General features: G+C 42.4%; 1 protein-coding gene across 1 annotated transcript in view; it reads left to right on the top strand.

Annotated features, from left to right (window-relative positions):
* SNTB1 (syntrophin beta 1) overlaps positions 1–16,195 on the top strand; it is a 234,321-nt gene that overhangs the window by 136,431 nt on the left and 81,695 nt on the right. Inside the window, exon 4 of the mRNA XM_025871052.2 lies at positions 1,149–1,356. Within this exon, the coding sequence (XP_025726837.1) occupies positions 1,149–1,356 (208 nt within the window). The remainder of the gene's footprint in view (positions 1–1,148; positions 1,357–16,195) is intronic.

Here is a 16,195-nt window from a genome sequence, read left to right as displayed (position 1 = left end):
TCAGTTTTGATTTTCCCAATTCCTATATATTTCTGATGCAAAAGTGAATGTAAAATATTTATTTGCATGCATACATGAATGAATAAATGCAATAAAAATTAGCTGTCTAAAAAGTATAGGTGTGAAGGACAGGTTATTGGTTGCCAGGGATTTGGGATTACAGTGGCGAGCAGAGCACTGTAACTATCAGGGGTAGCTGGAGGGAGGGCTTTGTGGGGCTAGAATAGTCCTGTATTCTGAGTGCTGTGATTCCCAGGTGATAAAATGACATAGAACCACACACCTACATTGTACCAATGTCAGTTTCCTGGTTTTGATATTGTAGGGTATAATGGACGGAGAGTCCATTATACTGTCTATATATACTATTTTTGCAATGTCATGTTAATCTAGGAGTACTTCAAAAAAATATCTATCTAGAACTTCCTTCTTTTACCACAATCACAGTATGCAAATCTCACTTTGTATCTCGGGGTGGTCTCTGTGCAGTTCTGGTGTAAGCTTTGGTGTTTGACTTTTGCTTTCTTTTCTTATTCGGCTTTAAAAGAGCTCTTAGTGTGCCTCTCTCCCCCACTGTGACCCCATCCTAGGCCCATTCGCTTCTTCATTACACATGTCCAAGGGTTAAATGTTGGGTAAGTGTGCCACAGACAGGATTTCTAAGGAATGCAAAGTTTGGTCATCTTTGGTTCTTAAATTTCACAATTAACACTGAGCAGTAGGATTAAGCATGTGGCTGGATATTTCAGTCTACTTTCTGCACTAGCAGCAAACGTGTGTACATTATTAAAATCCTCTGTGGATTGAGAGGTAAAGCAAATCAGTATCAGCTCACAGTTTGGAAGTCTTGATATGATACTATTGATAAGCCAGTCAGCTGAATAATAGGAAAACCAGACATCCTTAGTTCAGGTGATCTGATGGTTGAATAACTGTGTCCCCAAAATCTAGACCAATGCCTAAGCACTCAGTGGATGTTTGTGGATGAACAAATGGGTGAATGAATGAAAGAAACATTAAGATAAACCATGCAAAGCTGACAAAGTCCAAAAGTAAGAGTACAGAATTAATTCACCTCTGTGGCCTAGGACTTGACAAAGCATGACCTACCAGGAAATGTTCTAACCCTTCTCTCTCTGCTTCTCTAGGCAGCTTGAAATCCACTCTCCAGATGCTAAGCACACAGTGATCCTAAGGAGCAAGGATTCAGCCACTGCCCAGGCCTGGTTCAGTGCCATCCATTCCAATGTTAGTGACCTGCTGACCCAAGTGATTGCTGAGGTCAGAGAGCAGCTGGGGAAAACAGGCATTGCTGGGAGCCGAGAGATCAGGCATCTTGGCTGGCTTGCAGATAAGGTAAGGAAAATGCTCCCCCAGGAGTAGACATTTCCCCCCCGGCTTCCCCCAGCACTTGTTGCAACCATAAAGTCAGTTACCTCATTCCATAGGCTGGATCTCTCATTCACAGGCTATTTGGACTTCCTGTCCATCTCTAGCAGGCTTGTGTTATACATGGGGAGCTGTGTCCTAATCTGCTTTGATTCCCCGACATAGAGTCCAATACGTTGCAAATTACAGGTGGTCACAGATTGTTTGTCAAACGGATGAATGAGCGAGTAGATGCGTAGTTTGTCACACATATGGAAGTCAGGGAAAATAACTCAATGCCCAAAGGAGCGTTTGCCTTGTGAGATAAGGAAGTGGAAAAGGTTGCTTAAAAAGGGGGTTTCTGTGAGTTTTCATGAACCTACTTGTTAATAACGTAGATACATTCATTTACAAATAATCGCAATAACAGCAAGGAGTTCTTAGCAACTACCGGGTGTGGGCTCTTTTGATGTATTATCTTCTATTTTATCTCTGTTCTTAAGCCAGCAGGCCCTGAAGGTCATCATTTGTGAGCACCTATTGTGTGCAAGGCATGGTACTAGGCAGGAGTGAAGTGTATAAGGATGAATGAAGATTTAATCTTTGTTCTCAGGGAGGACAGCTACTGTGGAAAAGGACCTGGGGTCATGTTAACACTGTCACTCTGATTTCTTTTCCCAAGCTACATGATACGTTGAAGATGGTAAAACTCACTTTGCAGCGGTCTGCTGGGAGGTAACCCTTCTCTTCGTTTCAAAGGGTTGAGCCTTTGCCATTATCCCTATACCTGATTGCTGTCCCTTCAACTTGATCTTGAGTGCTCAGGAACACCGGGCTTTTGGAACAGTCTGACCTCCCAGTGGCTCACATTGTAATAGGCGGTAAATGGGAATAATGATTGTCGCAATAAACAGCCTTTCTGCCAGTGAACCATGTCATCTGAGACGGCCCAGGCAAACAGCACTTGAAAATAATACTTGAACACAGCATTAGGCTATTTTCCACCATTGTGCTTTGATTGCACCAGTTCATGCCTGAGTCTCAGCCACAGAGTTCAGCACGGAGTGGGTTGTTTGATTTGGTGTTGTCCCATCTCTCACAGATTTCAAAGGATCAAAGGAACAATGCAGATGGTGGTAGCCCCCAGAGTGTAATAAACAAAAACCATAGGTAGCCTCTCGTGACCTGTGTGCTGGGGTTCTCAATGAAAACGATACTGCAGATCAGGGTGACATCATTTTAGAAGTCAACAGTCTCTAATACTCTCTACTTTTTACTTCCTCCAACTGTGTGGGGGATATTTTCATTGCAAATGATAGAAAGCTCACCTCAGCTTGAGCAAAAAAGGGATGTATTACTTTTGAGAAAAGTGAACAGTACCCAAGGATCAGCTTCAGCCATGGCGGGATCCAGGGATCCAAATAATGATATTAGGCCTGCTTCTCCATCTTTTTGCACCCGGCCCACTTCATTGGTGTACCTGTAGGCAAGCCTTTGCCCTTGGCCCAACAGTTCCAGGCTTGTGTTTTCCCTTATGGCCTACCTGTCCGCCTGAATAAAAGAGCCTCTTTGCCCTCCCGGTTGCAACAGAAGTCCTGAGATGAAGCCTCCTTGAACTGACTTAGATCAGATGTTCACCCTGGGTTGTGCTGAGATCGGCCTCATCCGAACCTTGTGCCCTGAGAGATGAGGAGAGGTGGTTCTCTAATGGAAAGGTTGGCTGCCGTGCAAGGAAGAGACTGAATGGATTCTGGGGCAGGCAAAGCAACAGACATTACCTGCTATAGGAGGAGGAAAGGACTGCGATGGAAAGAGGCCCTCACTTGCTTAAGGGCCCGAGTAGATGGGCAGATGTTCTGGAGATCTCAGGGTCCTGGCGGGAAATGGATGGCAAACTCAAAAGCGATGATTGGAAAGGATTTAATGAAGGGATAATTTGTAAGGTGTGGCCAAGGTAAGGAAGACCAAGAAGAGATGGAGAAGCACTCCAGAGCTGCCAACAACAAGAGGCCACAGCCACCCCTTAATCTGAAATGGCAAGGAAAAGGAGCAGTTAGCCGAAACTAGCAAGACTGGTAGCTATAGAAAAGGGCCACCACTAAGAGCTGTGGTCTTTGGGAGGGAAGCCCAACCCCCGTGACCCCGCCCCCTGATCTCCTGCTGGTGTCTCCCATTGGATGAGGCTGATGGGAAGCCAGAGGCAAGGGAGCCCCATTGATGTATTCTGATAAGCCCTGTCTCCAAAGGCACAAGCAGGGTCTGGAAAAGGGTGGAGAGCCAGACCTGGAGGGGCGAAGGGAGCTGTCCTGCACACATATCCCTCTACCTCCAAGTCCAAGGGAGTGAGCTGCTCTCAACTCCTAGAGGTGTTGTTTTTTTTTCTTTGTCATCTCTTTTAACACAAACTTCATTACTCTTTGCACAGTTGGAAAATACAGTCGTATCATTACTAATGATGTTGAAATTTTTTCCAAAGTTTCCATTTCCTCGCTTGTAAGTTGTCTGCTTATACCATATTATCAGTAGACACATTATCAGGCATTCCCATGGAGCACTAATAGAGGCTCATAAAAACCTCTTTTTGGTTTTAGAATAGTACTGTTCTTACAATTTCAGGTAACCATTACAGATGTTTCTTCAAGTTGTATTATGTGTTGTATTCCTACGAGCAGTAATGACTTACCATGGACAGTTATCAGAAGCAGGAATGTCTTTTATTGCCTTCTGCTTCCGAACTTCTTAAAAGATTACCATAGATCAAGTCCTAGGGAAAAAAATCCAAGCTGGAATCTTTTTTGATTAAATATTTAATACTGAATCCTAGTGTGGAGGCATACAAATGGTTTTCAGCAAAATGTTACAATGAATGGCAAATCCTTAATACTGTGGCCTTCTTATCACAAATATCAGAGAATTTGCTTGGTATTTGTAAAGATATAAAGTGTGATCCTATATATATCCGGCTGTAATTTACCTTAAATTGATGTTCTTTGTCTTTTCCTATGCTGTTAATCTTTGATTTTGTGATTAATAGCAGCTCTGGGACATGATTTGTACATATTAAATTTAATTTCAGATTTTTAGAACGGGCATTTACATGAACTAAAACAATATGAAACAACAACAACTTCCCTTTTAAAATCCCTGTCTATGCTAATCCTAAAACCTCCTCTATACTACACAGGAGGAAAACTTTATATTAACGTTATTCTTCCCTGTGAGATAGTCTGAGGACTGGAAGAATGGCTCCCACAAAATGGCTAGTCCTTGAGGCAGTGGGGAGAATTCAGTGCACTCCAAGAGAGGAGAATGCACATGGAAAAAGTTGGAGGTAATCGATTACCTCTGCACACTTGTATTTTACCTTGGTAAAAGGTAATCGATTACCTCTGCACACTTGTATTTTACCTTGGTAAAAGGTAATCGATTACCTCTACACACTTGTATATTACCACTACAGCTTGTAGTGAAGGCATGCTAGAGACTGATCTAAAGGGAGGCAAGTGTTCATCAAACACATCTGGTACCTTGATAACATCCGATTTTGGAAGATCTTGAAAGCTGGATGGATGATTTGAATTTGATTTGGTGGGCAATAGGGAACCTTCATATACAGTATCAGAGAGAAGGGACTCAGAGGTAATTGCTAGGGACTGAACATTCCTGTCCCCCCCAAATCCATATGTTGAAGCCCTCATCCTCCACGTGATGATATTTGAAGGTTGGGCCTTTGGGAGGTAATGAGGCTTGGATGAGGTCATGAGCACAGAGTGCCCACGATGGGATTGGTGCTTTTCTTGGGGATGAAGAGACCAGAGCACACTCTTTCTACCATGTGAGGATACATCAAGAAGGTAGCTCTCCCCAGGCCAGGATGAGGGCCCTCACCGGAACCCCATGTCGGTACCCTGATCTTACACTTCCAGCCTCCAGAACTATGAGAAATAAGTGTTTGTTGTTTAAGCCACCCAGTCTATGGTGTTCTGTGATAGCAGCCTGAACCATGACAGTGGTTTAAACCGACTTCTTCTTTGTATAGATGATGACCCAGAGAATGGAAAGTGTTTGATCTAAAGTCACACTCTAAATCAAGATACAGGAATAATTGCAGAGTAGAACAATATGGTGCTATCATTATTTATTTAATTTTTAAAAGAATCCAGTGCAGCTTATTCGTTGCAATTGATTTTAGTCTTTCCTTGAACTCTCATAGCCATTCTCTGGACTCCCTACAGTATCAAGGTCAGCAATGGGCCAACAGCCATTTTTGTTGTTGTTGTTGTTGTTTCCTTCACTTCCTGGTCCTCTGAACTACGACAGTAACAGTCCGGTCCCTGTGCTTCTTTCCCTGTGAGTACCCTCACCTGTAGATGAGGGTATTTTCCCTTGTTCTTAGTGGTCTTAAACCTTTTACCTCTTTCCAGGCCCCAATCTATCCCCAAAGGGCCTATCAATGCTAATTTTCACCCGGAACTGTAAAATATAATATGCCCCAAACACAGTTTTTCAGTCATTGTTCTTTAATCTTTTTGTAGTTATTATTACTGATGTGTTTTCCACGGTCCAATTTCAGACAAGAGAAAAACAAACTAGGCTCTGACTCTCTTGCTACTTAGAAAAACACTAATCAACAGGGACAGGCAGAATTGTTGGATTCTGTTTTGTACTCAGTTAATCAGGTGTTGCCTTTGCTTTACCTTGTTATCTTAGTTTGCAAACTGTTTCTTGTCAGATTAAAAACACAAAAACACAACACAAGGAAACAAACAAACAACCCAGTTGGGAGCTCTGAGATGCAAATTCAGTTCTCAGCTTTGCTCATTTCCACTTCAAATTTTTAAAAATGGGAACTTTTATACAGCTCTGCCTCCCTAGGGTGCTACTGGAGGAAGGGAAGTTGGTAATTAGTATTTATTGTGTGCCTAGTCTGTCGCAGGCAATGTGCTTTAAATAATTCCTATCCTATGAGGCAAGCTTGCAGAAGTTGAGTAACTTCACTCTTCCAGCAAGTGGCAGAGACAGTGTGAGCCCTTCTTTCTAATCCTCAAGTCCAGAATTCTTCACTAAGCTGAGCTCATATAGGGACCCAGGGAACACGTGTCCGTCTGTGTGAGACCGCCGGAATCCAGAGTCAGAGCAGTCTCCCATGCCCAAAGCACTGTTCCGTAACGAAGAGACATATCAAAAAAACCTCAAGTCTTTTATGTGTCTTTATGAAAATAAAGGGTGTCTTCATCCGTTCAGGCTGCTGAATCAGAGTATGGTAGACTGCGTAGCTTATAAACAGAAATTTGTTTCTCGCAGTTCTGGAGGCTGGAAATCTGAGATCAGGATGCCAGCAGAGTTGAGTACTGGTGAAGCCCTCTTTCTGATTTATAGACAGCCCTTTCATTGTTTCCTCACTCCTCAGAAAGAGAGGAATGGTAGCTCTCTTCTTCTTGTAAGGACGCTAATCCTATCATGGGGGCTCCATCCTCATGACCTAATTACCTCCCGAAGGCCCTACTGCAAATACCATCCCATTAGGGCTTCAACACATGAATTTGGAAGGGAAGGTATTCAGTCCATAGCAGGGGGCACTCACATATCAGCAAAGGACAACCCCAATTAAAATCTTTTCTCTCCTATCCACTTCCATCCTAAACTTGAACTACTTTCATTCCTTTCATGACCCTAAAAGAAGAAATCCAAGAAAAGATTCAAGAAGAGTTTCTCTCTTCTCTGTTCTTCCTGTCCATCCTTGACTATGTCATTCAGTTACACCTATCTGGCTGGTCCCAGTTTTTACTGTCCACACAATAATCCTCTGCCCTTCTCCTCTTTCTTCCTGTTTTGTTCTACAGAAGTCCAATGAACAGGTCCAACAAAGACTGAAATTGTCTTTGATAGGACAGGTTAGGGAAAGACTAAAATACACACACAAACATGCACACACACACACACACACACACAGAGTTGGCCTTGCTTTGAGTGTTTCCAGTATCTATGAATTCAGTGATCATGGTTCAAGTCGATATCCCCATTCTCTCAACAACACAGTTCAGATTTCAGTTACAATAGTCTATTAGCTGCAAGTAATTTTATAAAGCACAAACTTTGCTGGCAGCTTTTCATTCAGAAAATCACTATGTAAATAGCTGACGTGCATCACGTTGTGAACAATCCCGTGTCTTCTCTCAAAACCTGTCAGTGATCGGTCACCACGTGCCTGTTCATTCACACAGACTGCAAAGTGGGTAGTGGTGTTTCCTCCTTGTTTCATGGTGATGAATCTATGACTTTTTATAAGGATGGATAATAGAAAGGGGGAGTTGTCCAAAAAAGATGAAAGTACAGTGAAATGAAAAGTGATCGTTGTAGAAGTGAGCTTCAAATCAAACATAAATGGAATTCCAGAAGAACTACTTGACCTTGGGGGCATAGATGCCAGTGCTCTTCAAGAGACTCCTGATATGCAGCCAGAAGTCAGTGAAGACAGGGTGAAGATGCCCCAGAAGAAGTGAGAAGCTTCACAGCATGGGAACTCTCAGAGACCTTTCACATCACTGAAAGTAGAAAGGATAAGATGGCGCTGGCCGATCCAGACTTAGAAAGGAGCAGGATGGCTTGTCGAGGCCTGGAAGAGACACTCGCTCAGAGTCCTAAGTTATGTGATGAGGAGAAGGCAGCAAGCACTGCTCACACCACTCTCAAGTTTTTGACAAAGAAATAAAACACATTAATTCTCAATCTTTCTAATGTCTTAAGGGATCAATTACTAAGTAAATAGGTTTTAATTTTTTTTTCATTTCCCTGTGTACTTACAACTGACAGGAAGACAATTTTTAATGTGGTAATAAGAAATACTAAATGTCCAGGGAACAATCCTAATTTTTCCAAGTGCTTGAGACCACTTGGTATGGTTTCAGCCTGCACAGTCTTTTTTATTGCTCAGCACTGCTGTGCAAAGGCAGAACCATCTCTCTCTCTCTCCCTCGATCCATCTTGCCCTGTATCTGTTTATCCATCCATATCCACCTCCATCTCTCTCATCCCTGCCCCTATCCATCCACCTCTATCTATCCATCTCCCATCTGTCAATGTATTTTCCCTATATTCTCACATAATTCACTAGACCATCATTAGTTTTCAGTTCCAACAATAGCAATTTATTCATCCCCCCACCCCCCAAATCCACATGAATATCACCAACCAAGTAATTTCATCCTGTAGCTGCACTGCCCAACGATCTTAGAGCAATCTCGAATGCAAATGTAGAATAGCCTTGGCCTCAGTGAAACAGGCTGCTGGTAATCAAGATCTTGACAGTGTAATTAAAGGAACGATATTTCTGGAGCCTCTAAATATATCAGCTCCACCATCTGCCTAAAAATCACCTACGTAGGAATTTCCCACCACTTCTTCCCATGGAGAAAATAGTCTCTGACCTGAGGGAACTCCCATCTGATAAGCAGCAATAGAGCTACCCCTGACTTGCATCATCCCTAAATCAAGACTGTTTGTTAGGCTAGGAAACACAGACTATTAATGCAATTAAGTGCTAATGGGCCTGTTGTGCTGCTTTAAAAGGCAGTCATCAAGTTCCTGAGTGAATCACGTCTGAGATGGAGCAAGACTGAGGAAAACCAGCAACAGCTTGGTTATCTTCCTGTTAGTCTTTCACTACAAGTGTTGCGAGCAAACATGCCAGAGTGAATGCACATTGCCCCCATCTTCCATTCGCTGAAAAATCAGGGATCTAAAATTGGGGTGGGTAGGTGGCAGAGAGGCAGCTATAATGGAAGGATGGAAATATGCCCACTTTTCTGCGTGACTTCACAGTGCAATTTAGTAATGGGAGTCATTGTCACCAAGGTGGACACATCAGCACTGCCCATTTTGTTCCTGTAGGGCTGATTCCCACAAATTCATATAAGCCCTACTTGATCTCTTGGGAGAGCTGTGTAGAACTCAAGATTGAAAGCTCTCTGTGCCTGGTTGTATGGCCAGCACACTCTGCTAAACTTTATCTTATTGGTCATTGCAGATCACCCTACCTTTATGAAATAGATCTCTTCCAGAAAAACTCCCTCTCTTTAGTAAAGAAAAAAAAGATTTTCCTATTGATTTCCATTACTTGATTATTCCAGTCACCTCCTATTCACCCCCTTGGTGAGGGAGAGATCCCCACTGTAAATAGCAGGAGATGGCAGAACTCATGACACCGAACATGGGACAGAGGAACCTGGCAGCAGCTCATGAGTTACGTTTACCCAGGGTCTGGGGAGGATGCTGCAAGCCTTGCCGGACCACACAGGGTTTACTAGAGGGCAGAGAGAAACATCAGGGACAGTGAGACAGGCTTTGTAGTAACGAGTGGGTGAGATGCGCTCTGGTTCCCATGGGAGTATGGGATTGGTTTGTTTGAATCATTTTGCAGGCCGTCCAAGAAGTAAAACCCATTAGGGTAAGGACTAGGGGGAGTACAGGGAACTGGGGTGGTGGGCATATCTGATGAGAGCAGGAGCCCTGGGAGGCTCAAAGAGGTCAAGGCAGTACATGAAATTTTAGGCCTTACGATACATTGATCAGTGTCCTAGGATTCTTTAGAAGCCAAGTTGGAGATGGCAATTCTTGGGGAGGGATTTACTGAGGGAGGACACTCAGGAGAAACCTGTAAGGCAACGGTTGAAGCAAGAGATGTGGGGGAGGAAGCTAAGCAAAGATGTACTATCAGCCTGAGTCTAGCCTCATCCCAATCCCACAGGGGGCTCTGGAGCATGAAGGGCAGCACAGAGCCCCCTCCACCTTACACGGAAGAGTTGGGATTTTATATTTCCGTATGAGTCAGCCACTGGCTGTAGGTGAAGAGAGGCCACTCCTGTCTGCCACGGGCAGCTCTCTAGAGGAAGAGAAGGCGTCTACTGTGGGCTGTCATTATTCACATCATGTGAAGGTTGAAGGCTCCAACCTAGAACAGGGAATTTTGGCAGAGGACCAACAATATCTACTGTAATCCCTTGTGTGTTCACGTGGGGAAAGATATTCCAGCCCACGTACACAGGATCTTCAGGGGGCAAAGAGATACCGAGAGTAGCCAGTTCTGGGACTTGCAGGGGGCTCTAGCCACCACCTAGAAGTTTCCTTTCATTGACAACTATATTCAAATCCTAGTAACTCACTCTGGCATTTATTCATGACTTTCTCCCCACAGCATGGAAGAATTATTTTTTAATGCCTTAAAAATTCCCAGTGTCATCTTCAGAGTCCCTTTGCAGCCTTACATTTTTGGCTTGGGCTTTTTATTACTCCTAATAGGACTAGGCTGCAGTATTACAAATGCAATGCAAATTCACATGTTTCATTTTTCATCCTGAAATTCTTTCAGGTTGGTATTTTCAGGTTTTGTAAACTGAAGCTAAGTGATGAAGTTTGAAGTCCTTTATTGATTTTATGTAGAATTAGGAGGAAGAATACAGATGTATCTAGAGTTCTAGAGTCTGATTTAAGAACATCCATATTGACATAGGGCCTGAGTCAAGATGAAAATGAGGGTCTTTATGGAGTCTCAGAGGTCTAGCAGGATTCTCAGAATTACTCTTACTCATGTCCCTTTCATAAGGATTCAGGGAGAGACCCTAAAATATTCCTTGATCTGTTTTGGTCCTACAGGTACAACCTTGCAGAGAAAAGAGGCAGTTTCTTGTTTAGGCCAGTTGCCTCAGTGCCTAGACAGTGTCTGTGTTGTCAAATGAGTGAGTCAGTGGACTAGTGGTAGTAGCCAGAAATGTATTGCTGTTACCAGTAGACACTGCAATAGATTTCGCTGAGAATAAAGTACAATCTCACTTTGCATGTTCAACAGGGCTTTCTTGGAAGAGGAGAGGACAACCCAGGGCACCTGACCCTCATTTCTGTGTTTTAAAAAATCGTCTTTCCACATGAGACTTCTCGGACCATAAACTCGGTGAAACTTAGGGATTCCCTTATTTGAAAGCTTCTCAATTTTGAGTGAGATGCAGGAGTGATGGTCTTTGAGTGGCTGTTATGTTTTATGAATTTATCATCCTTCCTAATGAGAACACTAGATTAAAAGTCAGAAAAGGGGGGCTCTAGACTCAGATGTAAATAACACAATTCAGATACATGCCTTACTTATTCCATGGGTTCTAAGAATCATATTCTTACAGAGTTTTAGAGCTAGGAGGGACAGAAAAAAATAACAAAATATGAATTGGCAATTTTATGTTACTTGACCATAATCATGTAGCTAGTTTGCATGAAGTGTGAGACTAAAATTCATGTATCTCTGATTTTCAGCCCAGGGTGTGATTTGCTCCGCCCAGGTATACCTCACCATCCATGTAAAGTGTCCTAAGAACAAGTCAGAATTCGGCAAATATACAGTCCTTTTATTGCTGTTTCGCCATTGGGGATCATGGGGGCCTGCTGTCTGGAACTTTGGTGAGATGGGAGGTCAGGATAGAGATTGGGAATATCTTCTAGAAAAGATCAAAGGGTGGAAGAGACTTCTGGGAAAATAAGAGAATGACAGAGTGAAACCTTGGGGAGTATCAGGAAGGGAAGACGCGAAGAGAGTTGGTTTCTGGTCATGATGACCCATTGGCCAACGCCTCTCTTGCCCTAGTTAGTATGGACACTTTCCTCTTGTCCCGAAAGACTTCTCGGATAGCACGAACAATGCTTCTTCTTGCACTTGTCTGTCAAGAGACTTTATTTTGGCTTACAAAACATGCGACCGTGTAGCTCCTCTGCCTCTCCAGCCTCCCTCTCCTACCCCCACCCCCCCATTCCTCACTTCTTCTTTGTTCCACGTACAGACGGACTACATCTTGTGTGAACCATACTCTGATGCTTCTCAGTTGCAGCTTCCCTAGACGCTTTACTGTACTTCCTTTTCCCTGGTTAGCTGTCTACCTTAGGGCTGCTTTCTGCTCATTAGCAGTAATGGGTTTGAAAGGGAGAAATGCAAATCAACCCGATCTTTATCAGAGGCAATGGGAAAAGAATGTGTCAGGGGATTCCATCAGTGAAGATGGAGCATGTAGGCCTGTCTGTGTTTCACAAAAACTGCAGATGAACATTTTGTTTTGTGTACCCAGATCTGCCAACACAGACACACGACACAAAGACAACACGAAGTTAATAGTGTCAGTGCTCAGAACACATAAAATGTCCTTGGTGTGTATGTGTGTGTGTGTGTGTGAACACACTGGACACTGTAATTGTCTCTATCTAAGCTGTTGAATTCAGGAACCAAGCCTTTTGGCTAAGGTGAATTTGGGGAACCTTGAAATAAGGTCAGAGTCAAATAATCCGATAAGAACTAACTGAATGAGCGTGTGGGAGGCCGGGAAGGCTGGTGAAGCAGGATAGAGAGGCTGGGAGAGCAGGGCTTCGGTTGGGGACCTACCTGCATTTTAATCCCTGCGTTGTTACTCACTGGTTGAGTGACTTTAGGCAAGTTTTTTTTTTTTTTTAAAGTCTTTGATCCTTTGTGTCTATAAAAAAGACATTAATACTTACCTCAAAAGAGAATTTATATGGTTTAAATGAAATATTCTGTGTCGCCGTCTGGCACAGTGCGGGCCGTAAATTGAAAGCAGTGTAAGAAGGCAGGTATTTCTCTCTTCTAAGCAGTAGTTTTGAAGTGGGATGTATATAGAGGCCTTTAGAAATACCCAAACTGTGAATGCTACTAAAATGTATGTATATATTTTCTTTCATTAAATGTGGTAAAAAGGATTTGCCCTGGCCCATTCACCAAATTACTGACTTCACTGTGTGACTCAGAACTACCAAATCAGTATTCTATTGTTTAATTTATCTCTAACTTCTATTATTTTCTGGCAGAAAACCATCCCTTTCATAATCAGTACTATCATTTGCCTTTTTAGGCCATTTTCCAAAAAGAAACAGAGTAGAGCGTACACGTATGGTGTGTGGGTGTGTCTTTAATGACATCAAGCAGGAGGGGAACAGCAGAGCCAAACTGACGGGTCTGGGGAGGGCAGCCAGCCCACACCTTCAGAACTGGCCCCTAGCAAAATCACAAATGACTGCAAGTCATCAGCATTCAGGGTCACGCACAGTAACAACTGTGTTAAATCCATGAAGGCCAAAGATCTACTGTCTGTGGTAGATTGAAAACAGAATAAAAATACATACCCAACAATAGTGCTGCCGAAGTTAGGAAGGGAGAAAGAACAGCATAAATTGTGGTTTCTAGGAAAAGGTTGATGGGAAAAATCAGACTTGGGTTGGTCTTCAAAAAGTGAAAAGATTTATAGTTAGCCTATTTTTTAATTTCACAAAGAAAGTCCTTAAATAAAGGAGCTTATTACATGATGCCTAGAAAAGAGGTCGTAAGTCATAAGTACAATTGATTGATTGTAAATCAATCCCAATTTTCCTGTAAATAGAATATAAAATTCATATATATGTGTAATTTTAACTAAGACTCTATTATCAAGCTTATGGGGGTAATTCCATATTTAACCAACTCTAAATTATAAAAACACCTTTCTAAAGTTTATATAAACTTGATTAAATAAAGCAATAAATAATAAGTCATTCTAAAGTTTAAATAACTAAACGTGTAAAAATGAACTTCAAGCAAAGACATAAAATAATGTATTCATAATTCCTGTTTTTTGTCTTTTCCCTAGAAGAGATCAGAAGTTGAAGGAACAAGTATTCGTTCAAAGTTTAGGTTCTAATACATAAAGTTGCATTTTGTTGTTTTCTCCATTTTATATTTAAGCTTTTTTTTGTTTTGTTTTTGAGAGAGAGAGCGCGTGAGTGCGGGGGTGGTGGGGGAAAGGGCAGAGGGAGAGAATCTTAAGCCGACTCCATGCCCAGCTCAGAACCTGACACAGGGCTCCATCTCATGACCCAGAGATCATGACCCGAGCCGAAATCAAGAGTCGGACGCTTAACCGACTGAGCCACCCAGATGTCCCTATATTTAAACTTCTCTTTTAGCAAAAAGAGAGCCTTAAAAAGAATTGCTAGTTATTCAGGTTTCTGGAAACCTCACCCTGTACCCTTATATTATTCTGAGAAAGCAGGCCTGAGAATTTTAGAAGCCAAGTTTTTTTTTTTTTTAAGGTTTTACTTATTTATTTGAGAGAGAGAGTGCACAAGCCGGGGGTGGGGTGGAGAAGGGCTTGGCGCAGAGGGAGAAGGAGAAGCAGACTCTCCACTGAGCAGGGAGCCAGACTCGGGGCTGGATCCCATGACCCTGGGATCATGACTGGAGCCAAAGGCAGACACTTAACTGACTGAGCCACCCAGGTGCCCCTAGAAGCCATCTTCTTCTGGAACTTGGTTTTCCACCATTGGACCCTCTGCCATGTTGTTTTTCCTCCATTTCAAGCTTTATAGCTTTAGCTTGAATAACTGGATTGAAAGATAATTTTATCTAAAATCCAACAGCTCTAAGTCCAGAATGAAACTGTCACAGGAATCTGTGTTTACATCATCTTAGGGGTTGAAAATCTTTTTGATTATAAATAATTTAGTGATTCTTAAAAACAAATGCATGATTAGTTATTTGCTCATTCACTCGATAAACATTATTTAGTACCTATAATTCATTCATTCAGTAAATTACCGTGGAGCACATACAACATGCGAGTAGGTTCAAGTACTAGGAATAGAACAGTGAGCAAGTCAGACAAGTTCTTACTGCACTGAAGCCTGCATTTCAGCAGACGAGATGATACACAAGAAAACAAACAATCCAGATAAAAGTGCTATAAAGGGAATGAGGAATGTGAAGGTAAGGGGCTAGGGGAGTTATTCTAGATAATTGTTTATAATGGGCAAGGCAGTGGGTTGGAAATACCAAGATGTTCTCCAGGAACTCACAGACAAATGAGAAAGATAGACGTGGAAACTGAGAATTTCAAATGTACATGCTCTAAATTTCTGTCTTGAATCTGCAAGGGCTCATAGGAAGTAATCTGCTAATTGCACCCAGGAGCATAAGAAAAGTATTAAGTGGAATTTTAAAGATGGGGAAAAGAAAGACTTTCTTGGTAGCAGGAACTGCATGTGCAAAAGCTTCAAGGTGCATAATGCATGGCCTCATTTAAGAATAGCCATTAATCTTGGGTGGCTGGAGCGCTGAATATATATATTCAGGTGATGCTGCCTTTCTCAGCAACACCCTCAGGCAGTTGTACCTTCACTCGTATGCTGCTGTATTGCATTTTTAGAATTCTTCTTTGGAATTGCCTTCAAACACAATTTCTTAGCAACGTATGAAAATCTACTCTAGAGTCACATGGGCATCCCTCTTGGTCTGTGTTCTATTTCTCACTTTCACCCTGCTTGGCTCAGCTCTGCACCCTTCATCCCTTTAGACAATGGTTCCTGCCTCTCAGAACTAGGTACCTGAAGGTGAGTCTTGAGCCTTGGAATATAGTTGGGCACGGTGTTGTGCCAACTGAGGCTGACCACCAGGGACGCCACACCCAAAATGCATGATGAAGCTGAATGGCATAAATTCTTAAGGAAAATAATTCAACAGCATTTGTGAGTGCCTACCACTGGGCCAGGTGCTCTGTTCTACTTTGCTATTAGTTCTAGTGAGCTCTACTTATTAATTCCATCTTCACCCAGTAATGTAAATCTGCAAGCTCACGACTATCCTTCTTTTAAAAAGTTAGAGAACTGTTGCATATTGCTTCTTATGAAATACAGCCCAGGGCCTTGTGTATTGTACCCAAATAGATTTAGAAGTGAACACTTCAGTGTCTCTCCCACAACAGTGTTCTTTCTTGATAACTTAGAACTGCAGAAGTTATAAGCAATTGTCTTG

This window comes from Callorhinus ursinus, unplaced genomic scaffold, assembly GCF_003265705.2.
Source record: "Callorhinus ursinus isolate GAN/ISIS: 27379988/994484 unplaced genomic scaffold, GSC_fseal_2.0 scaffold5, whole genome shotgun sequence".
Classification (NCBI taxonomy): Eukaryota; Metazoa; Chordata; class Mammalia; order Carnivora; family Otariidae; genus Callorhinus; species Callorhinus ursinus.
The sequence above is the reverse complement of the archived record's forward strand: the minus strand, read 5'-3'. Positions and strand labels throughout refer to the sequence as shown.